The sequence below is a fragment of the Ahaetulla prasina genome, chromosome 2 (genome assembly GCF_028640845.1).
Source record: "Ahaetulla prasina isolate Xishuangbanna chromosome 2, ASM2864084v1, whole genome shotgun sequence".
NCBI classification, from domain to species: domain Eukaryota; kingdom Metazoa; phylum Chordata; class Lepidosauria; order Squamata; family Colubridae; genus Ahaetulla; species Ahaetulla prasina.
Window position 1 is genome coordinate 227,743,205 of NC_080540.1, and position 27,905 is coordinate 227,771,109.

General features: G+C 39.4%; 1 protein-coding gene across 3 annotated transcripts in view; it reads left to right on the plus strand.

Annotated features, from left to right (window-relative positions):
• GLIS3 (GLIS family zinc finger 3) overlaps positions 1–8,992 on the plus strand; it is a 172,773-nt gene extending 163,781 nt beyond the window's left edge. For all 3 annotated transcript variants that reach the window (XM_058169917.1, XM_058169915.1, XM_058169916.1), the window contains 2 exons: positions 4,976–5,158; positions 7,061–8,992. In XM_058169917.1, coding sequence (XP_058025900.1) covers positions 4,976–5,158; positions 7,061–7,185 — 308 coding nt within the window. In that variant the 3' untranslated portion in view covers positions 7,186–8,992. The remainder of the gene's footprint in view (positions 1–4,975; positions 5,159–7,060) is intronic.
• Positions 8,993–27,905: the final 18,913 nt, after the last annotated feature.

The following is a 27,905-nucleotide window of genomic DNA, read 5'->3' on the forward strand; positions in this document are numbered from 1 at the left end:
TTCTCTCTCATTAATGTGCCTATTGCCAGATACTGAGATCTACCACTTGTGTATATGCAAAGTGAACACGATACAAGAGTAATCAAACACATGGAAGGATAGGTTAGGTATTTGTTAAATGTATATCCCACATTGTTGCCAACATTTTGAGAGTTTGATTTCCATATCAAAATATGCATCTAAGGTCAAGATAACATTGTACCAATATAAGAGGCATTAATGGCTATGTAATGCTAGAACCTGGTATATCACCATGGAGGAAATGGCCTTAGTCAAACTTTTAAGTAATTTACAAAACATGAAAAATGTTTCTCAGGGAGATTATATTTTGGTCAAAGTTGTGGAAGCCAACTGCAGCTTAAACAATGACCCCAAAATCAGGAAGATTATTAAACTCTGAATTGAACCTCTGCCAAATGAGCTTGTTGAGGTCTTTTCCCAAAGCTATGTGGAGCCTAGATGGGGAGGAACTAAATCTGACTCAATCCTCTTCGTGGAAATCAGGGTCTCCTGGAATTGAGGATTTTTCATCTATATTCTTGTACAGCACTTCCTCATTTAAGAGTGGTGAGGAATCTGAGGGTCCTCTTGGACTCACAACTCCTTCTGACAGAGCAGGTACCAGTTATAGGGGGTACCAGTCTCCTCAAGGCTCAACAGCTACAATGTGCTGCACATGAAGTTGTCCACGACAACCATTCAGAAGCTTCAGTTGGTCCAGAACACAGCACTTGGGCAATGATGGGTTTGCCTTGGTATGCCCGTGCTATTTTAAGTTTCATTGATAGAGCCATATTTCTGGACTAGCTGGAGCACCAGGACGCCTTACGCACGGTCACTCACGCCCTCGTCACTTCCCGCCTGGACTATTGCAATGCTCTCTACATGGGGCTCCCCTTGAAGAGCACCTGGAGGCTCCAGTTAGTCCAGAACGCGGCCGCGCGGGTGATAGAGGGAGCACCGCGCTGCTCCCATATAACACCTATCCTGCGTGGCCTGCACTGGCTGCCGGTAGCCTTCCGGGTGCAATTCAAGGTATTAGTGACCACCTTCAAAGCGCTCCATGGCTTAGGACTGGGGTATCTACGAGACCGTCTTCTGCCACCGATAGCCTCCCAACGACCTGTGCGCTTCCACAGAGTGGGCCTGCTCAGGGTGCCGTCAACCAAACAATGTCAGTTGGCGGCCCCCAGAGGGAGAGCCTTCTCTGTGGCAGCACCGGCCCTTTGGAACGAGTTATCTCCGGGATTACGCCAACTCCCCGACCTCCGAACCTTCAAGTGGGAATTAAAAACTTTATTATTTAATCGTGCGGGACTAGCCTAAATGCATTTTAATTATAGTTTTTAAATTTTAAAGGGTTTTATGTCGGTTTTGACCATTTTAGTAAATTGGCCAATTAAATATTCATTTTAAATGTGTTTTAAATTTGTTATTTATATTATGTTTACTTTTGTGTTTTTAATACAGCTGTAAACCGCCCTGAGTCCTTCGGGAGAAGGGCGGTATAGAAATTGGATTATAAATAAATAAATAAATTTCTCAACACGTTTTTATACAGTATGTTTTTTCTGCACACGTGGTTTTATACATCTTGAATTGCAATAATCGGGAAGTGTAGAACAGCCTACATTTGAATTCTGGCTTGTCTTTAGACTGGGAAGTATGACTTAGGTAAGCATGCAATGAAATACAGACCAAACCAATTATTCCACCTTCTCGGGATGTGGCTGTTTTTTCAGAATCCGAAGTGAGAACAGTTCAGGACACGTTGCATCTCTAGTAATGCGGTCATTTTCACAATTGTAGAAGTCAAGAGAAGAGATCAACTTTTGCAAAGCTCTGTTGCTTCCCTACACTGCAGCAACAAGGCCAAAAATTTCCCAGCTGATATGATTTTTCACCCGAGCTCTTATTCACTTAATATGGCACGGTGCATGAAGGCATTTACTTAAGGATTTTTTTTCCTGGTTTGCTGAGGATGATATTTGCTTGTACATTTTATATACACATTATTCTTGCATCACAAGGTATCCAAAGTTTATACTGGTAAATGGAAACCTGTACTGATTGTTCCCAAATATTTTTAAATGTTTTCATTTGTTCTTTTATCTGTGCAAGACTTTTCTGTACAATGTTCCCAAAGTTCTCCCAGACAATGTTCTCTGCTCTGTAGCAGAAGATAGCTTAGAAATAAGTTTAAGTAAAATTGCTTGGTGTTACAAGTTTTGAGTTCCTTTAAACGTGACTCTTTTGTTATTGACAAAAGAATAGAGTGAGTCCATTCTTGCCTGTCAATTCTTCACCCTAACAACATCCTTAAGGGTTAAATGAAAGAATAACTCCATTAGATCCAGTATAATGAGAAAGGCAGTATGTTGATTAGAATGCCTATTCTTTCAAATATAGATACTGAAAATATTTATGAATGGACAGTGGATAGAAACTTTCAAGCATTGCCCTTTGATATACAGTATCCCCAACTAATATTGGAGAATATTCAAAGAATTGTATATGCACTCAACTAGAATACATTCTATGGTGTTATCTGACTGCATGATTCTATTTCTCTCTGTCAGGGTTCCAAGTAATACACCTAACAGAATCAAAACTCCAAGGCAGGCATGCTCCTCAAAGTATAGATTTATTAGGCATGTCATATTGGCACATCTGGGGAAACCCAACTCTAAACCCCCCTTGGGTTTCCCCCTAGTTAAAAGTAGAGTTTTCTTTCCCCCTCCCATGCAGTCCATCACATGGTCCAATCAGGTCACAGTCCAAAGCTCACTTGGTCTCAGATCCCACCTCCTTGTACCTAGTGGGAAAGTCCTTGGTTCTCAGAGGAAAGAATTTTATTTTGGCTACAATCCCACAGCTATCTCTACCTTCCCCCCTCCCGTTCCCACAGCTCAACTCATCTCCACTGTGGCAGCCCTGAAGGTGGAGGGGGATAATGGCTCCAGGACTGACACTCCCTCTTATTCATTTTCTCCCTTCCTCTCTCCCTCCCTCCCTCCCTTCCTCCCTTCCTCCCTTTCTCTCTTTCTCTCTCTCTCTCTCTGTCTCTCTCTCTCTCTCTCTCACACACACACACACACACACATATACACAGATTGCATTTATGCTTCTTTTCAATCTGAAAATCATTCATTTTTGACTGCAGCACTTGGGGAAAAGCCTAGCTTTCACCTAAAAAATGAAACAATTTTTTATTTTTGTGACATTGAGTTTACTTGTAGCATCACTAATGTGTGAATGGGTTTTGTCTTGTAAAGCAGGTAAAATAATGGCATGACATAATTTTTTTACAAGAATAAGTTTAAATGGGTGATTATTCAAAAAGAGCAAATGAACTTTTATCTTATCTAATACAATAACAATGTCAGTTCCCTAAATAAGGGAAATACTATAAAAGAAAACATTGATTTCTTAGTCAGGATGTGAAGCGTTTTTGAGAGGCAACGTTCAGATGTATCATCCTCTTCTAAAAAGCAAGTGGAAACCTGTTGGATGTTTAATTCGATATTAGAGGAGGATTAATTCTGACAAAACGCATAAATTACATTGTCCTCAGAAGGTTGCTCTGAAGTAACAGACTATAGGCCTTAGCTCATATTCTCCTAGTTTTACTGGCTGCTTGTCTTACTAGTTGCTGCATTCTGAATCTTTGTGCTGTTATTCACTTCCATTCATTTTTCCCTCTTCTGTGACTTGACTCTGTTGTCCACTGATATTTCCATGCAGTAGATTCTTTAAGAGAATATATCAAGATAATAGAAACTATCTATTATCAGGAAGGCATGAAAAAGGCCAGCCAGGATACAAAGTAATTTTTAGGGAAAGGGGTTAAGAAATCAAGTCCAAAACTTTTTTCCTTTCCCAAGCAATCTTCAGATCCAGATATTTTTTCCTGTGATATCTGAAGTTTAGTAAACAAAAGTCTAAGAAATATGAGTTTACTAGATTGTTCCAAAAAGGGACATGCTGGCTCAGTGGCTAAGACGCTGATCTTGTCAATCAAAAGGTTGGGAACGACTAGCACATATGTGCGAGGGGAACCTTTACCTTTACCTTAGACTGTTCCACCAAATAATAACCACACTGTTCAAGTTTACAACTGAGTCGTGGTGCCTGAATATGGTTGACCACGAGCTAAGATGAGAATGGGCCAGACTCATCCCCAAATTAGGTCTTTCCACAATACTTTTCTTGAACTTCAAATGATCTGGTAGTAATATGTATTTGTGCAAAATCACCCAAATTTTTTTTAAAAAAATAAGTAACTGAGCAATCCCTTCGGCTCTCCAAATAATAATGTAAATTATGAATGTGTGATTATACTTAGTGAGACATCCTTTCTGAATCGCCATTTTTCAAGTATATTTAAGATTATAAATATTACAGTCATACTTTTAGTATTTTAAGGCGCACACATACAGTATTTGCACATCCCAAAGGTATATTTTATTCATGTTCAGAAAACCTATTAAGAATAATACTAAATATATTCTCTTTGCTCAGCAGTGTCTTCAGAAACTTGAGACACCAAAGTCCAATCTTGTGCTAAATTTGTTTTTTCCTGTAAATCTGGGTAATTGACTGGAACGCAATCAATTAGTATTATTTCATTTCACAGAACAGTGTTGGAATTAGAAGAACATAAAAGAAGCTGTGCTGAAGTAGCCAAATTCTATTGCTTTCCATAGAACATCCCATATTTCCGCCCTAGCCATCTGATAATAAGGAAAAGATTGTTTCAAAGATTAAATTAGGTGTAAAATTAATGTGAGTTATTTTTATGTACAATTCTCATGAAAACAGCAAGATAATTAATTGCTATGATGGCTCATGAATTAGGCCCAAGCAAATATTTACAAGTAGCAGGGAACAGTGTGCTTGAAAATGTAAAGTCAGATGAATAAATTGGTTTGAATAGAAATGTATTATTTAAGTAACCTTGTTACCTTCTTTTTAGGTGTTTATGGGCAACTACAGACTTTCTGCTCCCCTCATTATACTGACAATCAGAGAAATATACAACACATTGGAGCTTGTAACATGGTCCCTCCTTTTGAAGATTGTTTGGTACCGACATCTATGGGTCAGACGGGTTTTGATGTTTTCCATAAAGCATTTTCAGCACATTCTGGTATTACAGGTATGACAATTATAACATTATGATACTATTATTTAAAATAAGTATATGTTCTCTTATACATTGGTGGTTTCATAAACAATCCCTGGAGACAGGTGTGATCAAATTACAAATTGACTTTTTTTCCAATTTGAAACTCGGGTTGTAACAAGATATACAACTACCCAGCTCCAGAACCGTCATCATTGGAAGTGTGGTTCAGTTTTAGTTGAGAACAAAATCCCTTTTCACATTATTCTAACTTGCAGAATATTGCTTTATTTCCATATTTATATCTTATCATTTAGATCTCAAATGGAAACAGTTCTTTACACTGAATAGATCATAGTTTATATTAAAAATTATGAGCATTATATCATTTGCTATGATAATTCACTATCTCTCTATAGGAACTTTATAACTAGCAAAGTGACCCTCAGGATGCTTGAAGCCTTATAGCAGTGATGGCTAACCTTTTTGCCATCGTGTGCCAGGAGGGGGGGGCCGGGGGGGGTCACACACACGTGTGCCCATATCCATAATTTGTGCCCCGCCCCCGCACATGTGTGTGTGAACTCCCCTCACTGCCCCCACTCCTGGCACATGATGACCCAGTAGGCCCATTTTTCTCTCTCATTTGGCTCCAGAGCTTTTCTAGGAGTCGGGGGGGGCGAAAACAGCCTTCCCCATCTACCCGGAGGTCCTCCAGAGACCGAAAACGGCCCATTTGCAACTTCCGTTCCCACAATGTAATAACTATTATTATTATCATTGCTGTTTGTATCAAAATGAATTATACCCGGAGGCCACACTGTTCATGTATTGATATTGATGTAAAAATGAAAATCCAATAAAACTTTTTTTTAAAAAAGAAAATTTCTATTTCCACTTTCATTACATCACAGCAGCTGGTATCCTCTTTTCTGGTTTTTAAAAAGACATACAACAGACTAAAGACAGCCTCCATATTTTAAGATTGGCCCCAAATGCATAATGTTTATGAATTGACTCAATCACTATCAAACATCAAGTAGTTGGGATATTTATGAAAACAAATAGAAAAAGTTATTTGATAAATTCTACATATTAATAACTAAGTCCTTGATTCTGTATTTACATTTAATATTTCTAATGTTTATTCTTATGTCTTACCCAGTGGTGAGATTCAAGTAATTTAACAAACAATTCTCTGCCCTAATGATTTCTTCCAACAACCAGTTTGCCAAATTGCTCACAAAGTTAACAACTGGTTCTCCCGAAGTGGTGCGAACTGGCTGAATCTCACCACTGGTCTTACCTCTGTAAGATAAATTAGTTTTATCACTACTGACAGAGAGTAGCTTTCTTAAAGTGGCACATTCAGTTCAGGGCAGTGTATTCTGAAGGCATAACCTTCTAGAGTCACTCTTTGTCACTGCCACTTGCTATTTTCTCTTCAAAGTTTTATCTATTAATTATTTTTTTCTATTAATGATTATATATCATTAATAATTAATATAAGCAAGGTTATATTAATAATAACCTTCCCTAGCATTGTCAAGACTTTCATAGGACCACAGGATCATATGAGAAATTTAAACAGTTAACAATAGATCTCCAATTTGCTAAACAGAGAAGGAGAAGATACAGAAAAAAGTAAACATCAGTTGAAGTTAGAGCAGAGAAACAGAAAGCAGAGGCTACATCTGTTCCTCGAACCCCTGTCCTATCCCTGTTTCAAATTGCTGACAAAACACTTCCTTCAGCATTCTCAGTTCTGACACAGTGTTTCTTCTCTTAACATCCCTTTCTCTCCTAACACACACTACATATCCAAATATGCCTAAGGAATTCAACAATTGCTTGCTGCCATTTTTTTCTGTATAAAATCACTGAGTTTTTCAAGTTAAGTTTGACTAATGTCTAAATATCTTCATTTTTCTTCAGTTTATGATTTTCCAATGGCCTTTGGTGATTCATTGCGCAGTGGGATGGAAGATGCAAGTTTCCTCCATATAAATGCTGTGGATCGTTGTCCTAGTCAATTGTCTTCACTTTATATGGAAGGCTGAGGAAGCACAGACTACAGCTCTGCATATCATCTCAACCATTTAGCCTATTATAGATCATCTTCTGTTGGTCTATGAAACTACTTGCTCAAGAAATAAAGAAAACATCACCAGAAAGATCCCAACTTAACAGCTGCAGCTAATATAAGGTGTTGCAAGATGTTGGGTGACATGTATTTGCCAAATGTGAGCAATTGCTTTTAATTTGGCCTTTTCTGCTGCATAACTGTTTCCAAGAGAGAATGATTACTGCACTGCTTAATATATTTTTCAATGAATTGTTGGAATTTTTAAAACTCTCTTGGAGGAATTCTAAAAATGGTCAACAACAATAAACTTCTCACAAAAGCAGATTTCTAAAATAAAAATCCTGTCTTGCAGTGCTTTGAAATCTAAGCATGTAATCTTACAGGATGGAGGGTGAAAAGGGAATGTATTTTTTGTGATATGATGTTGGTGACAATAATACAATTTGAGCTTCTTTTCAGCATCCAGTATTAACCGTTAGCTTAAAGAGGTATGCTGGTGATTTTTTTTAGCCATGCTCACCTGAAGACAATTTATTCTACTGGATTTATGCATTATAATTTAATGTTTATGTTTTATGTGATGAATTCTCCATAGAAAATTTTAAAACGCAGATATACAGATTTAGAATAGAGATTCTCCATTAATGCTAGCAAATAATTAATGACATTTTGATAACTTTTACAATGTTTGATATCAGTGGTGGGTTTCAAAATTTTTTACCCCCGGTTCTGTGGGTGTGGCTTGGTTGGCGTGGGAGGGGAAGGATACTGTAAAATCTCCATTCCTACCCCAATCCAGGAGAAGATTACTGCAAAATCCCTATATCCTCCTGATCAGCTGGGACTTGGGAGGCAGAGAATAGATGGGGGCAGGGCCAGTCAGAATTTTTTCTACCGGTTCTCCGAACTACTCAAAATTTCTGCTACTGGTTCTCCAGAAGTAGTCAGAACCTGCTGAAACCCACCTCTGTTTGATATGCATGTGAGAAAGATAAGAGCAGTGATCTGAATTAGTAGTGTGTTGCAGGGAGAGGAAAGCCAATTCTCCCCTATCAGTCTTCTCACTAAACTGAATTTATCTTTCCTATCTGCTATACTAATTGGAGCACTCAAATGGAGAACCAAATACAGGAACAGAAATTGGGAGGAAACTGAGGATTTCCACTGAAGAAGAAGAAGAAAAGAATTAAATATCTTCTCCCAAATTTGAAGTTCTGATCAAAAACGTATCAGCCTCGCATGTCATTTCAGATCTTTGAGGTCACACATGTTACATTCAGAATTTTTGTACATCTGTGAGACATATTTTGTACTTTATTCATCATGTATTTTAAAAGTTTATTTTTCCAACATTAATATTGCACATACTGTATGCTAGTATATAAATCTGATGGGTTTTTTCCTATGGTACTTTCTGTCCTCTTTTTGCTAAAAACAGTTAGCACATCAGGTATTAACTCCATTGAGAAGGCTTTTGTGTTGTTTTTGAATGGTTATAAATATGTTTGGAAAGTAAAATGTGGATTTGCCTTTCAAGGTATGGTCTTTGTCATAGCTACAGAGACATATAATTCAAACAGCAGCCTTCTTTGTTCATTGTTTACTTGTGGCTTGTTTAGTCATATTGTGGCCAACTCATTTGAAAAATTTCTCACTGTGCCTGGTCTTCGGTAATGACCTGTTATTGCTAAAGAAAAAAAAAATCTGAGAAAGATGTCAGCCAAAGGAATTGTTGTACATAAACTATAATAAGAATAAATAGAAAGTTTCTAAAATCATCATTCAAGCTTCTAAAATCATACTGAATTATATTTACATTTATTAAGGTGCTTTGTGAAATTATGGGTACATTTTAAAATATCCAGTACTAGTATAAAAGCAAGGTATGTTTATTCTATTCCAGCAAAAGAAATCTGTATGGGGATCCCCTTCCTGAATCAGATCTTGATTGCACTTTATTGCATTCCTCTGCAGATTTTGTATCTAGTGATGAAGAGGCTGGATCATTTCTATAAAAGCATGCATTTAACAGTGCCAAAGCCCTTTGTCTGAAGGGTGGAGTCCAGGCTCTCTTCTCCCAACTCCTACATTATCCAATTTATCCGTAGCCATTTTTCATGAGAAAGTGCCTGTAGATCCTTGCAGCAACTCACATATGGGGAGGATTAAAAATGAGTATTAAAAATAAATAAATAAATAGATAAGATAGATTAGGGGTATCAAACTCGATTTCATTGAGGGCTGCATCAGGGTTGTGTTTGACCTCGAGGGGAGCATGGCCAGGGTGGGTGTAGCCAGCTCGTCATCACTCATGTTGGAGGCCACTAGTGGTCTGAGCGCTCTGCCAGCAAAAACAGTCTCCTGAGCTCCGTTTCCAGCTGCGACAGCCTCCTGCAGCCCTCTGCCAGTGAAAACAGCTCAGGAGGGCCACATAAGGCCCTCCCAAGCTCCATTTTCACTGGCAGAGGCACTGTGGGCAAGTCCTTTGCTGTCTCCTGGGCAGCCCTGCAGGCTATATCTAAGCACCCTGTGTGGACCCGATCTGACCTGCGGGCCTTGAGTTTGACACCCCGAGGGAGGGAGGGAGGGAGATAGATAGATAGATAGATAGATAGATAGATAGATAGATAGATAGATAGATAGATAGATAGATAGATAGATAGATAACATTAGACTGCATAGATGAATCTTTAGGTTTAGGCTTAAAAATTAAAAATGAAGATGTCATTCTCAGATTTTATTATATTTGGCTTCTTTTTTTAAAAAACGCTCTGTAATCCCCAAAGACTATTCTTTACCTGAACAATACGAGCTGCACCCGTTAAGAAAAGCCAGGCCCTTTTTGCTTTTATTGAAAAGAAATGCTTATACTTGCATTAAATGCCACTGAAAATAGGACTTCCATTCTTTAAGAACTCTTTTTTCCCCCCAGAAAAATGGAGAACAGGGATACATGGAAGTTCAGGTTTTAGTAGAGAGCCTATTCCCCTGTTTCTATCCACCTTTCTCCCTTGCTCAAGCATTTTTTGTTGGTACTGAAAGCAGCAAACCCAAATGTCCCATCCAAAAAGATCCGATCCCCTCCACCTCCAAGCAATCTGATCCCATCCAAGAACCTTAGCAAGGCTTCACTCGGGTGGCCACAGATAGAATTTCCTCTAACCCTGAATTCTGAAATGTGTGAACAAACATCACATCTCAGAATTCAAAGTTAAAGGAAATCCTACTTTTGGTCACCCAAATGAAGCCTTGCCAATTTTACAAGAATTTGACTTCTTGAGATTCATTAGAACAAATCAGTGCAAATGTTCTTCTGATAAAAAGTTAAATGTGCTATGGAAACTACCATGCTTACAAAGAGTGGTTCATTTTCACTAAACACCCTATGCCTTCCCTGAATCAGATTAACATGTCTTCTTCACATTTCATTAGCGCTATCACGAAATATATAGGAAGACTAAATCTGTTAACAAAACTGGGCTCTTCCTTATGTGGTGAACAGCACCAAACAAAACAGGGTCATGTTATAATACAAATATTTTGCATTTGGGAAAGTTGGCTATTCTTACCTGTATAAAGGAGTTTGATATGAACTATTTTTGTATGAAGATGCAACTAATAAGCATCACTATATTAATATATGTAGTTTACAGAACAGACTGCTATTGCTCAACCGGCCAAATAAGTCCGATTGCATCTTCATGGACTTTAATCTGTATAGGAACCAGAATTTCCATACACACAGCACCGAGGTATCTGGTTTCTGCACAGCTATTCATAGCTAAACAATGTGAAGAAAACCACTGTAGAATTGAATTGTAATTATTACATCCTTTCCACTATCCTCTAAACCAGGGATCCCCAGCCCCTGGGCCATGGACCAGTACTGGTATATGGCCCATTAGGAACCGGTCCATGCATCTGCACATATGCGGGATCTAGGTAGTGCACAAAACCATCCTCCCCAGTCCATGGAAAGTTTGTTTTCCACAGAACTGGTTCCCGGAGTCAAAAAGGTTGAGGACCACTGCTCTAAACTCTTGCAAGGAATTAATGATTCTTTGGAAGCTTGAAAATAAGCAAACTTCCTTTTGCAGGCTGGCTGGGCTACATCAGGGATGGGACTGCCCATTTGTTGTTCAAAAGCATTTATATCCATGGTAGGGAAAACTATACACTGGAGTTAATATAAATGTCACCTTTTTAGTACTGTTGAATACTATTATTACAAAACTTTTTTTAAAAAATGTAATTGTCTATTTTGCCCATGTTTTGACTGTGCTATTTCAAAGCAACTTGCTTTTTTTTTTTTTTTTGTAATTTGTAAAACCAGCACTTTTTATGTGTATTTTAAAAATACAGATAAAATCAAAGAAATGAGTTTTAAAGTTAACAGGTTTTTGAACACAAAGTAGAGTGTCTTGTATAATGTTGTTAATGCAAAGCACTTTGGGAAGAGAAGAAGGTACGGTATATGCGAATGTGTTTTCTATCAATCTTAGAATTTTTGTACATATTTTTATACGCTCCTTTATAGAGAGTTGAATTTCTTATACCATGTTGTACATCTGGCTGATTTTGCTATAGTTGGCATCTATTCATTTTATATCATATTCCCTAAAAAAAATAGTGTGACTTTTTCTATTAATATGTATGTTTTGTGATTGGTTACAATTAATTTTCATATAATGGTAAGTTATTTTTTGCCTTGTTTCATGAAGTCTTTTTTTTTTAATATGGAAGGTGAAATGAAGGGTTTATGCACATAATAAACACAATAAAATAAAACTGAAAATGTGTAACACACCAATCAGACTCCAAAACCTTATTTCAAGATCTGGTTTAAAAATAAAGTTTGCCTGACCATCATATTTCATTACAGGGATTAATCATGGCTTAGCTCATTTATATAATTAAAGAAAGATAAAGGAAAACAAAAAGAAAGGAAAGGTGTGATACCTTGGTGCTCTCTGGGCTTGATTGTTTTCTTGCAGATGTTTTATTATACCCAACTAGGTAATATCATCAGTGTTAGTGGGGATTGTGCTCTGTTTTTATACCCTACTCCCTTCTGGCACTGATAATGTAATCTAATTGGGCAATGAAGAGAAAGCAACTATAAGAAAGCAACCAAGCTCAAAGAGCACAAGGATCCACAGTTTAACCCTGAGCTACAAATATTTTCTTCTATTGCTGTATGTGGTATGTCTTCAAAGTGTTTTGGGAAAGCATTAGGATCATCCAACAATAACCATGAAATTCAAATGAAGAGGGAAGAACTCAAAAGTGGAAAAAAGGAATACCTTTTAAAGTAATTTGCAGTTTGGAAAACTATATTTAGAAAGTACAATGGTATTTTGCAGTGTTCAGTTTTTCTGCACAAAACATACATGCTTATGATTTTAATTTAATGCTATCAGGTGATTATTATGGGGGGGGCATGAACTTCATGAGAGAATAAAGTATCGGACTATTAGAATTTCTTTCTAAACTCATGTTTTAAACAATAAATAATATGCTAAAAAAAATTGCCTGAGACATAACTTCCTAGAATCTAGAAAGCTTCCTTATCATAACAGGACAAAGCATGACAGAAAACACCTCATGAGATACCTCTCAGTGGTTTCTCATGTGGATCTGAACCCATGCTTGGAGATGCTCTTGGCTTTCCTATATCTTGGGCCTCTCTACCTAGAGGGAAGCCTTTTTATTACCAAGAAGGGTATGCTTGGGAAAGGATGACCAAATAGATGCTTTCCTGAGGATCCTATCCTTGTACTGTTTTCAGGATCGCAGTTAGACACAGTCTGAATAATCTTCCCTTTTAAGATAGTAACAAAACTCAATCCTTAAGGTTTCCTTATCTCTGTCACCATAATCACATTTTAACTGATCATTTTAAACATTGAAATAAACTGGCCACTGTACTTAAAAAAATTAATGGATACCATGATGCTCTCTGGAGAAGAAGGACTTCTCAAACTAATCAAGGTTATATCTTGTTGTAATATCCTGTTATTCAACATGTTGTAACATCATTGCCTTCATTAACAACATGTTGAATAACAGGATATTTCAAGTTTTCACAGAATTCAATAGAAGTAGATACTGTAACTTGAATAATGAATTATCATAAGGATCAGTGCTATCCCCTGATTTTTTAAAACTTGTATTTCCGTTACCTGCCTGAAACGTTCTCTGCTGATGATATCAATCTCACAGTCCAAAGAACCAATTCCAGTGATGCAGAGGACATCCTCTTTCAAGATGTCCAAAAGCTGGATGACTACTTCAAAAAATAGCACTGCCAACCCAGCTTAAAAAAATCAGAAATAGCCACATTCTAGCTCAACAATAGATATACAAATTCCTGGCCTTCAGTGGAGTTCTTGAACCATATTTTACAATAATAACTTTCTGAGGGTAACACTGGACAGACAGATCATTAACCTTCCAACAACACCTGGGGAAAAAAAAGCTACAAAATTGAAAAACCTCAACAATTTACTGAACAGACTGGCTGGAACAGACTGGGATGCTGATGCTAACACCCTAAAAACAACAGCCTTGGCATTGGTTTATTCCACAATTGAACATTATCCAGTGGGTGGCTGAATTGCACTCACACTCACATGGTTCATGTCCAGCTCCAACAGACTATGTGTACCATCTCTGTCACTTTGCATCCCACTCCTGTGCACTGGTACCAGTACTTAGTAATATTATACCGCCCCCACATTAGAAGACAACAAACTTTAATTCAGCTATGGTCAAGGACGCTGAAGAACAAGGCTCTCTCTATTCATTAGGATAATGCACAGCCCATCCATCACAAGATTGAAATGCCATACACCAGCTTGGAAAACAGCTATTCACTTAGCATCGAACCAGTTTAAGTCCAAGAATGCCTGAAGAGAGGAATGGTCCAAAGCAGGGGTCTCCAACCTTGGCAACTTTAAGACTTGTGGAGCTTCGCTGGCTGAGGAATTCTGGGAATTGAAGTCCACAAGTCTTAAAGTTGTTAAGGTTGGAGACCCCTGGTCCAAAGTACCTTCTTGTGGCCTGACCATTAGTGATCCTTCTACCAAATTACCTGGTTTTGACCTGCCTCGCTTTTTCTGGTCAAGAGAATTAGGTGTGATACTGAAAGAAGTGCCTCTGCCCTGTATCAGTGGATATGGAAAGATTCCCCTTGTGATTGTGGTGCTGATATGCAAACTCTTAAACATATTGTGGAAGATTGCCCATAACATGCGTTCTCTGGTTCTCTAGAGGTTCTGCATGAAGCAACACCAGAGGCGTATTTAAGGTTGTTGAATTGGACATTAAGTTATGATGCCACTGCCATACTCCCATAGAAGTTTTGCTTAGAATTACGTGGATTGTGTATATATGTTTACTTCTCTTCTATCATGTTCTCATAATATGCTAAATAATAAACCGCTATACCTAGACAAATAGAACATATCTGAATGCAAAGAATATATCATGATAATGGAGTGACTAAGCCGTTACTTAATTATTTATTGCATTTATAAATTCATTTACAGCATAAACAACTTTATATATTTATCATATTTGAAAATCGCCTATCTCACATAAATTAAAATAAAACTGTAAAAATCAAAAATCAACAACCGTATCAAAACAAAGATGATCATGTCTACAGAGAGAAAAGAGCTAAAAAATAATACAGTATTTGATGATGATGATGATGATGATGAGGAGGAGGAGGAGGAGGAGGAGGAGGAGGAGGAGGAGGAGGAGGAGGAGGAGGAGGAGAAGGAGAAGAAGAAGAAGAAGAAGAAGAAGAAGAAGAAGAAGAAGAAGAAGAAGAAGAAGAAGAAGAAGAAGAAGAAGAAGAAGAAGAAGAAGAAGAAAGCAAGTTTTAAATAAAGCTAATGTCAAATTTCCCAACTGATTTGTACAAGAATAGGAATGTTTATTTTTTTCAGATTTTACAGTCAAGCCCTTTTCACAATTCTTAATTTATCTCTTCCCTCTACCTTCCATTCAGTCCAAACATTCTTATTTAAAAGTCAGATATAGAAATCATTCTACCATATCTTTTCATGCCATTTATAGATTTACAGCCAAAGTAAATTTCCCAGATCGTCAGCATCATTAATGATTTACAAAAGGAATAGACTAGTTTAGTGAATTGTCAAAAAGCAGTTTTTATGTTCCTATTATGTTCCCAATATACCTTTGAAGTAACTAGAAAATAGCAACTCATACATTATTTCAACTGTACAATATGTGTATATATGTTGGAGATTTGTAAATGAGAGGGGAGATGCTACAATACACCTCGAACATGACCATACATTTAACTTTGAAAACATTTTTTAATGTTTCTTTATGCAATGACCCAAATATAGATCATGAATTTTCATCAGAATGGTGTCACACCAAGATCATGAAAAGAAGATACACATAATACATGGAAAATAGAAGCACATGATTCAGGCAATGTTATTATGTAATTCCAAGCAGTGCTTCTGTTACTTTATAGAAGAATTTATGCTGGTAGATCCAAAAATGGAGATAATATTAAAAAAAAAAAAGAACACTCTATTGTCTCTTTTACCATTCCCAGAGCACTAAAATGTTTGCTAAAGTCATTTTTTAAAAGTGGTTTTCATCTGGGTCTAAAACAGGGCTCTCCAAAGTGGTCAGTATTAACCTCCAATCATCAAGGACTGATGATGATGATTGGACATACAGTCAACTACTTGCTTAAGCTGGTTTTGGCATTTTTGTCCATATTCCTTCCAAGAATCTGGGATAGGCAGATGTTATTATTTAATAAAATTAAAGGTATTATCAGAGGATGTAAGTTGTTCCAAGTAAAATTGCCTTTTGCAATGGACTAGTGATGATTTTGTCAATGCCAGTAGTGTTCAAGTGATGCTCCAGCCCAGCTGCTTTTTTTATGGCTGGTAGCATTACAACATCTGCTTATTCCTGGTCCTTGGGAAGAACTCGATAGGTGGATAGAACAGGATAGAATGGAATTCTTTATTGGCCAAGTAGATTAGACACTCAAGGAATTTGTCTCCGGTGCATAAGCTCTCAGTGTACATATAAATACCAAATCTAATTTAAACATCTGGCTAGCTGTGCGAGCAACCCATAGCATCGAGCCATTGGATAATTCCGTGGATCCTTTGGGCCAATGTTGGGGTCAGGGCTGACCACTTTGGAGTACTCTGCTCTTAGACCCAACTTAAACACCCCTTTTTAAAATGACTTTAATCTCTTTCTTTTTCAAAAGAGACGACATAAAAGGCAGCAAACATTGGCAACATTCATTCCATAGGCTTGCTGGTCCCATTCTGTGCCTACCCAGCCCCAACGGTTCCCTCTCTATAAATGTTTGTCATGTAGATGTCAGAAAATGCATGGCTGCACTCGACCCTACTGGCGGCTTCCCGTTTTTATTATTCACGATTGTAAGCAGGCATTCCAGCCATGCCCTTTTGAACCATGACTCAAATAAACTAGCAATGGACCTAAGGCAGGGAAGGAAGGTTGGGGGTGGGAGTAAAATGCATGGAAAAAGAATGATGCAATAACAGGCCTCCTCAAGAGGCCACATTCTTTTGTGGGCCTTTGTATTGTTTTTAATGTGATGTAAAGTGTTAACCATGCCATGCTGAGGAAGGTTAGGGATGCTAATTTCTCAGCACAGGCTGCAGATATGAAGTAACATATTATTCACCACACAAAAAGGCAAATACGTTCATCAGCTACTTGTCTGATTCTAATATTATCGAACTCTTTCCTCTCCCTTTGCTCTCACTTGAACAGGGATTTATCCATCAGAAACAAGATATGAAAACTCTAAAATGATGTTGGGGAGTGTATTAGGGATGAAGCAAAGTACGGTTCCCCCAGTATGGTTGCTCTACCCAGTCTGGACAAAGTCCAAGGAATGTCTAACTGTGTTGCTTCAGAAGCCAAAGACCCTGTAACATAATTACTATTGATCTGCAGGCGATGACTGTGTGACTGGGCTGTTAATCAGCAAACAAGAAGAATAATGCAAAGATAGGATAAAAAGTTGTCTAAGGTTTCAAAGCATCCACACAGCTCAAGAAAGTTCAAAATTCCTGAATGAGAAGGAGATCCACAAATCAGAGGTTTAGTTTGACCCACTAGTCTACTGTAATAAACGTGAGTAATATCTGCCTTTGCTTTCTCTTCATTTCTTTGCTCCCTTTTGCTTCCTCGGTGTTGTCAATGCCAAGTTTTCTAGGAGAGTCAATTTCTTCAACATCATTGGAGGGGATTCTGGAGGGCTAGATCCAGAGGTGGAATTCACTTACCTTCCCTACCGGTTCGCAAATGTGAGCGCACGCACCTCTGCGCATGTTCACGGCCATCTGTGCATGCACAGTGCTCACACATTAGGTCCAGGTGGGTGAGCGGAGCTTCCTGCAGTTGCCACTTACAGGTTCACCGGAACCAGACAGAACCGGCTGAATCCGGTTAGCAAATTCATTTGTTAACATATAGTCACTGATCACATGATTTTGGATTGTGGGCCAAAAAAATTACCTGCATTGCTGTAGAGAATGTTTTGTACCTGTTTGGCCACTGTGTGACATAGAACAACAGGTTTAGCAAGACTCTAAGTTCTTCTGCCTGGTCATAGGCTTTCCAAAGAATCTTATGGATATTAAGAAAAGCAAAAAGCTGGACCTTGACTGTGATGAAGTGGTTTCCTTTTCATGTTACAAACATGCTGTACAACTAGAAGATAAATTCCTGGCACAATGAGATAGCCCATTTGTATAGATAGGAAGCCCAGGAAAGTTTATAGATGTTCTGGGCATTGCTTAATTTCTTACATAAGGAAACTGAACTGATTTTTTTTCCTTTGCATTTAAGCAGCTCTCTGCTGCTTAAATGCAAGTTGTCATACTCCTGAAGACTGCAGTGGAGCCAAGAGAAGAAAGGCAAGCAAAAGCCTAATATTAGATTTCTGTTTAAGGATTCAAATAAGAATTGCACTTGACTGTCATGGACTCAGAACATTAGAGGGATAGTTTGGGCCTGTCTGCATGAATGACTTCTGTTGGGTTGAAGTTTAGATTTATCTGAGCGCACTATCTCCACTCCTACCCCAGCCTCATTACTGGAACAGTGGACAAAGCTTTTCTTTGGCTTTTTGTGAAGCTGCTATCATTGCACAGAAAGCTAGAATGGCAACTCTTAATTATGATTTCTCACTGAAAACGAAGACTTGTGTCTCGTGGCTCTCTTTCATTATTAACAGCCCTGCTTCTTGATTTGACTTGTTAAAGTCCCCTAATGTCACCATAAATGGAAAAGACTTTTATTGCACTATTGCAAGGAACAGGTTTGGCAGCATTTCCCAGCTAGTAGCTAATCATTAAACCCACTGGCATCATCCTCTTCTTACAGAAGTGACATTATTCCTAAAATGTTTTTCCATGGAAATGAATAGAACAGTTGCAATTTAGATGTGTGAATGAAGCTGCTCATACCCAGCCTTTCATTCTTCCTAAATTCTAGACGGAAAATTCTTCAAGATCTGAATACACATAAATCAATCTCTCTGAATGTGCCAGAGATTTGGCTTTGAGTTATGCACCCAGAGATGGGTTGAAGTAAGTTCGGAAGCCTCTCTCCTTAGCAAGAGGGACATTTTAGTTTGAGAGCTTGGCTTGAGAAGGGTGCCAGAAGGAATTTGGGAAATACTTTGAAGAAAGCCAATTCAGACTAAATTGAATTGATCGGGTGTGTTTATATGCAAAGGAAACTGGACTAAAGAGCACAATCAGATCTAATGGGGGTGGGGTGAGAAGAAATTGTCCATTACTAAAATAATCCCTAGTATCTCTAAGGATGATACTCTTTTAGTTGTATGCAGCTTCTTCATGGCTAACTGTCAAATGTTGAGATTCAGTTAGAGGAAGAACAGAAGGCGAAGAAAAAGATGGAACGTCCCCACATCTTACTCCAGCAATGAGTAAATATAAAAAGACCTGCCTTCCAAAATTAATTTCAATTTCATCATAGTATTTGAATCAGGCATTGTGTGGGAGGCTGCCCTTATCCTGAGGCCACCCATGACCTTCCTGGAAGCAACATCAAAACAAATAGATTGTAACAGTGGTTGCCCTGATTCACAACTGAAGCAAGGATTATTTACACAAGGAAGGTTGTTGCATATCCAAGGTGAATGTAAAGTACTTTCCTTTCCTGCTTGGGGGAATATGAGGATTTCAGGCATAGAGTACTCCAAAGACAATAATTTCCCCCCAAAAAAGAATGATCTCATGCAAATAAGCAAGCCAATTTCCATGTTCATTATAAGGGGGGAAGGTTTCAAAACTTAATCAGGTACTTTTCTAGGGAAACGGGCTCAATGACTTCTTTAGCGACTAAACCAGATCCTTAGAATAGCAGCCTAATTTGTAGGGTCAAGCTCTCCAACACATTTCTATAGGATTAAAAGATGAATGCCTCCTTCCTTCTTTCCCTCCCTCCCTCCCTCCCTCCCTCCCTTCCTATCCATCCATCCATCCATCCATCCATCCATCCATCCATTTATCCATTTTTGATGTTGCCCATTCCTAAGCCCAAGTTCATTCAATTTCTTTAGAATTCAAGGCGCTTCTGTCTGATGGGACCTCGCTCAAGTGTGAGCCGGGATCGAGTCATGAGGTCCAAACTTCTAACCTGTAACTGAACCTGGATTCCTTACTCTGATCTCAAGTCCTGTGAAGTGGATTGAGCAGCTCACAGGATCCCTGTGAAAGAAAACAACTGAGATACACTGTTTCGGCAGAGATATTGAGGTTTATTAAAATCTCCCTTCATTGTCAAAGTTCTTGGGAAAAAGTAGGTTCTGCCAACTCTTTTAAAAGCTGATTTTGTTTCTCCACTATTTGCACAGCCTGACACTCATTTTCTATCACAGGGCTCTTGAGATTTACCTTCGACAGGGTGAAAAGAAAAGTTGGAGAAAAGACAATCAAAAGATTAATATTGCTGTTGTTTTAAAATACCCAACTTCTACTTTTAGAAAAGAAAGAAAAGAAAATGGTGTGGGGAATAAAAATAATAAAAAACAGCTTAAAGAAGCTGTGAGTTTTGGATGCATGATTTATTCTATAGCACAATATACCAAGAAAAAATTTTTTTGTCACTCCCAAAGAATTTCCAGGGTATGCCAGAAGATTACAATAGAACAATGGTTACCCGGGAGCTTGTTTCTCTAATCCACAAAAAAAGAAATGAGGGTTTTAGCCGTCCTCTTATCCCACAGGAAGAAGAAAATAAGCAAAATGTGATGAACTTTTCAAATACATCGAATGCCATTTCTGCTTTTTCAGTTATTATTTTTTTATGGCACAATTGAGCCCCCCCCAACTTTCTTCTGTGGTTTAGGGTACTAGTATTCAAGACCCTGTTTTCTGAGCAGAAAATGCCAAAGGAAACATCTGAAAATGCCGAAAACATCTGAAAACTATCTAGGCTAAAAATAATAGACAATTCATTGTACTGTAGCTTAGATGTTCCTAGGATAACTCTCCTGGATAGGAATGTTGTTATTTTTTTCAAATCTTATTTTATCAAGAATGTCCCAAAGTACCAGTATTATTAATGGCAGACAAGGCAGGACATTTGGCTTGTTAATTCTTTCGGGCCGCGGTGTGGCTCAGGCTGTAAGACAGCCTGTTATTAAATACAGCTGCCTGCAATTACTGCAGGCTCGAGTCCCACCAGGCCCAAGGTTGACTCAGCCTTCCATCCTTTATAAGGTAGGTAAAATGAGGACCCAGATTGTTGGGGGGGCAATAAGTTGACTTTGTATATAAATATACAAATAGGATGAGACTTACACAATGTAAGCCGCCCTGAGTCTTCGGAGAAGGGCGGGATATAAATGTAAATAAAAAAAAACTGGAGCAGCACTGCAAAGCTTCTTTGGATTAGACCCCACATTGAAACCTTTGAAGGTTATCCTGCAAGGTCAGGACAAAGAATGACTAAGAGTTATGAAAATTAATATAATAAACAGGTAAGGTACAGAGAGCTGTTGAGTTTCTGCTTATGAATGTCTAGGCTGATGACAATGTTTCATACTTTGCCATGAGAAAATGCAGACTCTCAGACTGGAATTGTTGAGTAATAGCCCATTAATTCTAGAAGATATTTAAAACCATGGAAAGAGAGGATACATAAAATTGAACCCACGTTGAATCACTCCAATAAAAGAAAAGCAGACTCATAATGTGAAGAAATATGAACAATCTTAAATGTGAAGGACTGCATGCCAAAACCAACCAGTCTTCACATTTAAGATTGTTCAGATTTAGTTTAGATGCATGGTGGGATTCTGATTCCTTCAATTCCCGGGAAGCGTGGGTTCAGTTTGGATTGAATTGAGGAGTTGTAGCTCTACCACAACTGGAGAGCAACACAATGGGGAAATCCAGTTTGTAGATACCTCAAGTTTTTTAAATGGATAATTTAGTACAATTTATAAGTCATCTGCCAAAGGTGCTTTTTCAAGAAGCAACTGGACTTTCTGGTTTTTCTTTGAAGACATTTCACTTCTTATCCAAGAAGCTTCTTTAGCTCTGACTGGATGGTGGGGAATCATCATCATCTCACTGATGATGGTTCTTCAGTCAGAGCTGAAGAAGATTCTTGGATGAAAAAAGAAACATCTTCAAAGAAAAACCAGAAAGTCCAGTTGCCTTTTGAAAAAGCACCTTTGGGACAGCCATGACCTGGATGACTGAGAATCTCCATAGACATTTATCTCCCAAAAAGAATCATAAACCTGTCCAAATCACTATTCCATCCATTATGAAGCAGAATACGAAAAAGAGTTCTAATTTTAATACTAAGTTGAGCTTTTGTAAAAGTTAGCTTCTCTCTGTTTTAGCTGCTGCTGAGATCTCCAACAGTAATCCAGAGCAGTGGCCACCAACTGGTGGTCTGCGGACCACTGGTGATCCATGAGAAAATGTTGGTGGTCTGTGGCGCACCCGGGTGGAGGAGCTGCTCCTGGATAAGCAATGGCCAGTCCTGTGACTAGAGCTCTGGAAGATGCCTGGCCAGCTCATGGTGGGGCTGTAAATCTCCGCTGTTGAGGGAGGTTCGGGCAATTTGTAACTTTGCAGCACAGCCCTCGCTGGCTGGAATGAGATAATGGTGCAAGGGGGGGTGGCAGTGCAGGTGGGCCGAAGCAATGGGTGGCGGGACCCCCGGGCTGTTTCTTCCTCCTGCTGTAGCTTCCTGTTGGCTGAACCCACCAGTGGCTGTCCCCGCCCCTCACCCTCCCTTCCCAGTCACTCCTCGCCTGGCAAGGGAAGGTGGGGAATGGAGATTTGCTCCATATTCCAGAGTGGGAGCTGGATCTCGTGGCTGTTTCTTCTGGCCCTTGTTGGTTCTTCTGCACCTCGGTCTCTCAGGGAGATGCTTGACTTCCTCTCAGCCCCAAGACACTGGCTGGCCCATGAGATGACAGAGAGAAAGAGAATGAGAGAGAGAGAGAGAGAGAATGAGAGAGAGAGAGAGAATGAGAAAGAGTGGGAGAGAGAAAGAGAAAGAAAGGAGGAGAGAGATGAGAGAGGGGGGAAAGAGTGAAAATGAGAGAGAGATTTTAAGAGAAAGAAAGAGACAGAGAATGAAAGAGAGAGAGAGACAGAATGAAAGAGAGAATGAGAGAGAGAGAGAGAAAGAAATAGAAAGAGAATGAGAGAGAGAGTATGAGAGAGAATCAGAATGAGAGAATGAGAAACAGAAAGAGAATGAGAGAGAATGAGAGCACCGCCTTCTTGGAAGAAGTGCAGGGGTGGGGCCGAAGGAGGATGTCTTGCATTAAGTATCGACCCCCCGTCCTCAATTTCGTGAGATTGGCGCAGCAGGCAGCAGTCCTTCCCAGCGTGCCTTGTTTCTCTGGAGCACTCTGCCCCCCTCCCGCTTCTGCCCGCCTCCTCCTCCTTCTCCTGGAGTTTCTGGGCTGCTTACTCAGCCGGAGGGAAAACTCAAAGGGTGCTCCACCATCTAGCTTGCCCACCTCCCCAGGGATGTCCCCCAAGGGAGGCGCTCTCTTCACAGATCTTGCTCGAAACCTCCTGGCTCTGAAAGGGATGCACGCAGAATTAGAACCAGAGAGAGAGAGAGTGGGGGGGGAGAGAAAGAGAATGGAGGAAAGAGAGTGGGGGAGAGAGAGAATGAGAGAAAGAGAGAGAAAGAGAGGGGGGGAGAGAAAAAGAATGAGAGAGAAAGAGTGGGGGGAAAGAGAAAGAGAGGGGGAAGAGAGAATGAGAGAGAAAGAGTGGGAGAGAGAGGGGAGGGGGGAGAAAGAGAAAAAGAGAGAGAGAGGAGGGACAGTGCCTGAAGGACCCCATCCCGTCACTGGGAGTCCAGGCGCTTCAGCAAGCAGTGCTCTGGATTCGTATTAGTGGTCCGCAGGATTTTAAATTATGGACGTGGTGGTCCCTGAGGTCCAAAAGGTTGAGGAACCCTGATCCAGACAGTCCCCTTGTCACTGAGGCCACATATCGGACAAAAATGCACCTATAGGAGGAAACCTATCCCATTAATAGATACATTTCATCAACAGATGAATCTAGTTGGATCCATCTGATTAAATTAAATGCCTGTTTCCATAGGACATTTTTAGCATAAACAGGTAATTTTCGTAAGTCATTCAGTGAATGTATGCGACATACTATTTTAATTGGATAAAATAAAGCAAGGATAGCTGAATACAGGGAATTTTTAAATCAAGAAATAATGATTCTTTTGTTAAACGGCTTCATTCATAAGTGTGACCCTATAATTTTGAAGAAAGGATAGCTCTGACTAGTCATGTGAGAAACTTTTAGCATTACAGTACTGATTTGATTCAGGATGTGCAAGATGTGTTTGGAACAAAAAGTGTATTTGCAAAAATTTCCCTTGATGGCTAAGTTATAAGCGTTCCTACCTAGGGAGCACTTTTCATAGAATCATAAAACATAGAAGGGGTTGGAAAGGAGATTGGATATCCCCTAGTTGATCTTCTGCCCAGTACACCACAATATCCCTGAACATCTCCAGAAAAAAATAAGACAGTTGGTTCCAGTGTTGAACATATCTTACCATTAGGAATCTTTTCGCTGATATCCAACCAACTACGTCCTTGTAATTGAAACCCATGGTGTCTGGTTCTATGTCTTCAAACAAATCTAGACACTTTTGACCCATGTTCCATGTGATAGCCCTTCAGATGTTCACAATCTTCTCTACTCCAGCCTAAACATATCAAGTTCTCCAAATATTTCTTACGTATTTTTTTCTTTCTTCAGCCCGTTATCAGTTGTGGTTCTTGAAATTTATTTTAAAAAAATCAATATTCTTCCAAAAATGTGCCAAAATCTGGACTCAACAATTTCAATAGTGTGACCAACACAAAATCAAAACATCTCAACACTTTTAGTTCTATTGATAAAGGAGTTGGGTGGCCAATAAATTTAAATAATAAATATTGCCTAGAATTGTATTTTTAGATTGTTGATTTTTTTGCAGCTCCCTCACATTGTTAGCTCATGTTCAATTTACCTGCTACCACAATGTCCAGCATCTTTTCATATGGCCTTCCTATACACTTTTCTTTGATTTTTCCTGTCCAAATACAGAACTTTCCATTTCTCTCCACTGAATTCAGCTTGCTAGTTTCTATCCAGTGTTCCTGATTTTCAAATTCCTAATGATTCTTGATATCTCTAATCTTGATCTCTGCAGTTTCCCCATCTTTATATCATTTGCAAAGTTCATAATCATAGTTTCAAACCCTTCTTCCAAATCATAAATATGTGAATAGTTCAAGGTCTAGAGAAGAACCCCCACAGAATACCAATCAACAGTTCCCTCATGGTTAACAATTGTTCAAGTAATCCCCCATCTAATGGTAGCCTAGTTCAGTCCACATATTGCCAGTCGTTTAAGAACAAAGCCATGAACATAGAAATTTGTATAAGGAAGATAATGGTTAAGGGTTTCCTCAACTGGCTGCCCACCAAATGTATTAGAATTAGTCTGTCAATTCTGTCTCTACCAACTAACATGTTATGATAAATACATTGAGTGTGAATTTCAGAGAGTTGCTGAAATCAAATTCATCATTAACCAATAGAAACATCTGAAGTATTTCAGGGATTCTGTGGACTGGGGAAGATAGTCATCTCTATAAGCCTTGCTTATGGCTTCACTCACAATCATGAACTTTTTAAATGTTTAGTCTATGATCACTAGATATATATATCAAGATCTTTGTCCTGATTCGGACAAATTTAATGTTTATGTTAACATAATAGAAAATACTGCAAAGATAGATCAGCCTCTCAGGTCAACTAATCTTTAGATCTGCTGGCCAGAGATAGTGAAAATGCTAGACTAAAACATCAATAAGCAATTGAGTAGCAGAAGAAAAGTTTTAAAATCTGCTTTAAAGAAAAGCATGAATGAAAAGACATATGCAAATTCCCAAGGGGTGACTTTCACAGATGTGGAGCCATCACTGAAAAGAAAAATTCCCTGATAGTATGTATCCATTTAATGTTTCTTGGCCAGTCCTTTGATCCCAAAGCTTTCATCCCAGAGCTCATCAAGATTCATATTAATCCATGCAGCTCTGTATCAAAACTGTTCCCAAATCATTTAAGGTTACAATTCAGAACAAGAACTTTGCATTCAACCTGAAAACAAATAACTGACCAATGTGACTGGCCCAGAACTGGTGATCCAAGCATGGTTCAAACATCTCATTGATCATCAAGCATCCTGACAATCGCATTCTGTGCCAACAAAAGAAAGCACCATAATTTAATAGAAGGACATAGAGGCACTTTTACAACCTCCCCTGCCCTAAGTTTTTTCCATTGTACATTTGATGGATGTGACAGTTTTCAAAGACGGAGGCAATTTTTTTCCTATTTGGCAAAGTAGGGATGGGAGACAACTTTGGGTAACTTTCAAGATTATTTTTTATTCTCCTACGTCTTGGTCTCCAGCTCTGGTGCGACTGGAGCTCCCAGAATTCTCGATGCAGCTGGAAGATAGCAATAGCAACCCAGCTTGGACTTATAGCTGCACAGTGCTTTACAGCAGTGGTGAAATCCGAACCTGTTTGCTATCGGTTCGCTGGCTGCGCATGCGCACTACGCACCAAACGCACTCTCTGCATGTGCATGCTCAGTACGCGCACATGCACAGTACGCACCAAAAGGAGGTTTGGGAAGGTAAGTAGAAGCGAGGGGGGATCAGCTGTGGCACGTGATTTAGCTTCGCTAGAAAGCAGGATTTCCTGCTTTCTAGCAAAGCTAAACTATGCTGCACAGCTGATTCCTACCCACCCCCCGCTGTTCTACTTACCTTCCCAAGCCTCCTTTTGGTGTGTGCTGTGTGCGCATGCGCGTGCGCAGTACATGCCAAAAGTAGGTTTCGGAAGGTAAGTAGAACAGCGAGGGGGAATCAGTTGTGGCACATGATTTAGCTTTGCTAGAAAGCTAAACCCTGCTGCACAGCTGACCGTCGGAAATACTGGTAGCTTTTTTTTTTACTACTGGTTCACCTGAACCGGTAGTTTTTAATCACTACCGGTTCGCCTGGGCAAAGGAAAGTTATGGCAGATATTTTGAGTGCAGTGCTGCTTGATTGACATACAGTTGATCGACTAGGAGACGCATTTCCCATCCTGAAAACCGTGGGCGAGATTCAACAGCTTTACCTAAGTAGTGCAGAAAGCAGCACCAATTGCTATGGGAAGAAACAAATGCACCAGTTCAACCAATCAGGTCCTTCTAGTGAACAATGCTATTCTTTGGAAAGAGATGTTTGTCGTGCCCCACTCCTCCGCTGACGGCCGGGTCAGGGAAATCCGAATCAGGTGTGCCTCTGCAGCTCTGCCAAAGTCCTAGCAAAGTCCTCAGGGCAAGCAGGAGACCAGAAAGTGACTTCAGCAAGATATGTTTAGACTTTGCCTGACTCAGAGAATGCCAGAAAGCAGATCCTTTATATAGGCCATGGGGTGTGGCTCCATGACTCAGCACTTATCCAGGCCTGCCCCTCCCTTCCTTCTGTTGCCTCCGCCTATCAAGTCTTCTGACGCGAAGGTCACTCCAGTCGGCAGCTGTTGGTAATAGACCTCCCTCAGGCTCACATGCTGTGGAGGAGGGGGAGGGGTCTAGTTGCTCTGTTTGCCTGGGCATGGAGCCAGAGCTGGGAGCTGGAGGTATTTCTTCCTCTTCAGCCTGTCTGGGCATGGAGCCGGGGCTGGGGCCGGGAGGCATACTAGAACATTCCTCCGTGTTCGGAAGCAGATAAGAAGACCCCGGCTGAGGTGAGATTGGACGAGACACAACAACGTTGTAAAATCTGGTTTATGGATGAGGAATGGCTGGAGACAAGCATATTAAGTCTCAACCATTTGTTAGATATGTAGACAGAGGGTAAATGCAGGTAATCCTAGACTTAAGGTCACAACTGAGCCCAAATTTCTGTTTTTAAGTGAAACATTTGTTAAGTGAGTTTTGCCCCATTTTACGAACTTTCTTGGCACAGTTGTTAAGGGAATCACTGCAATGGATAAGTTAGTAACCCAGTTGTTAAGTGAATCTGGCTTCCCCATTGACTTTGCTTGTCACAAAATGTGATCAT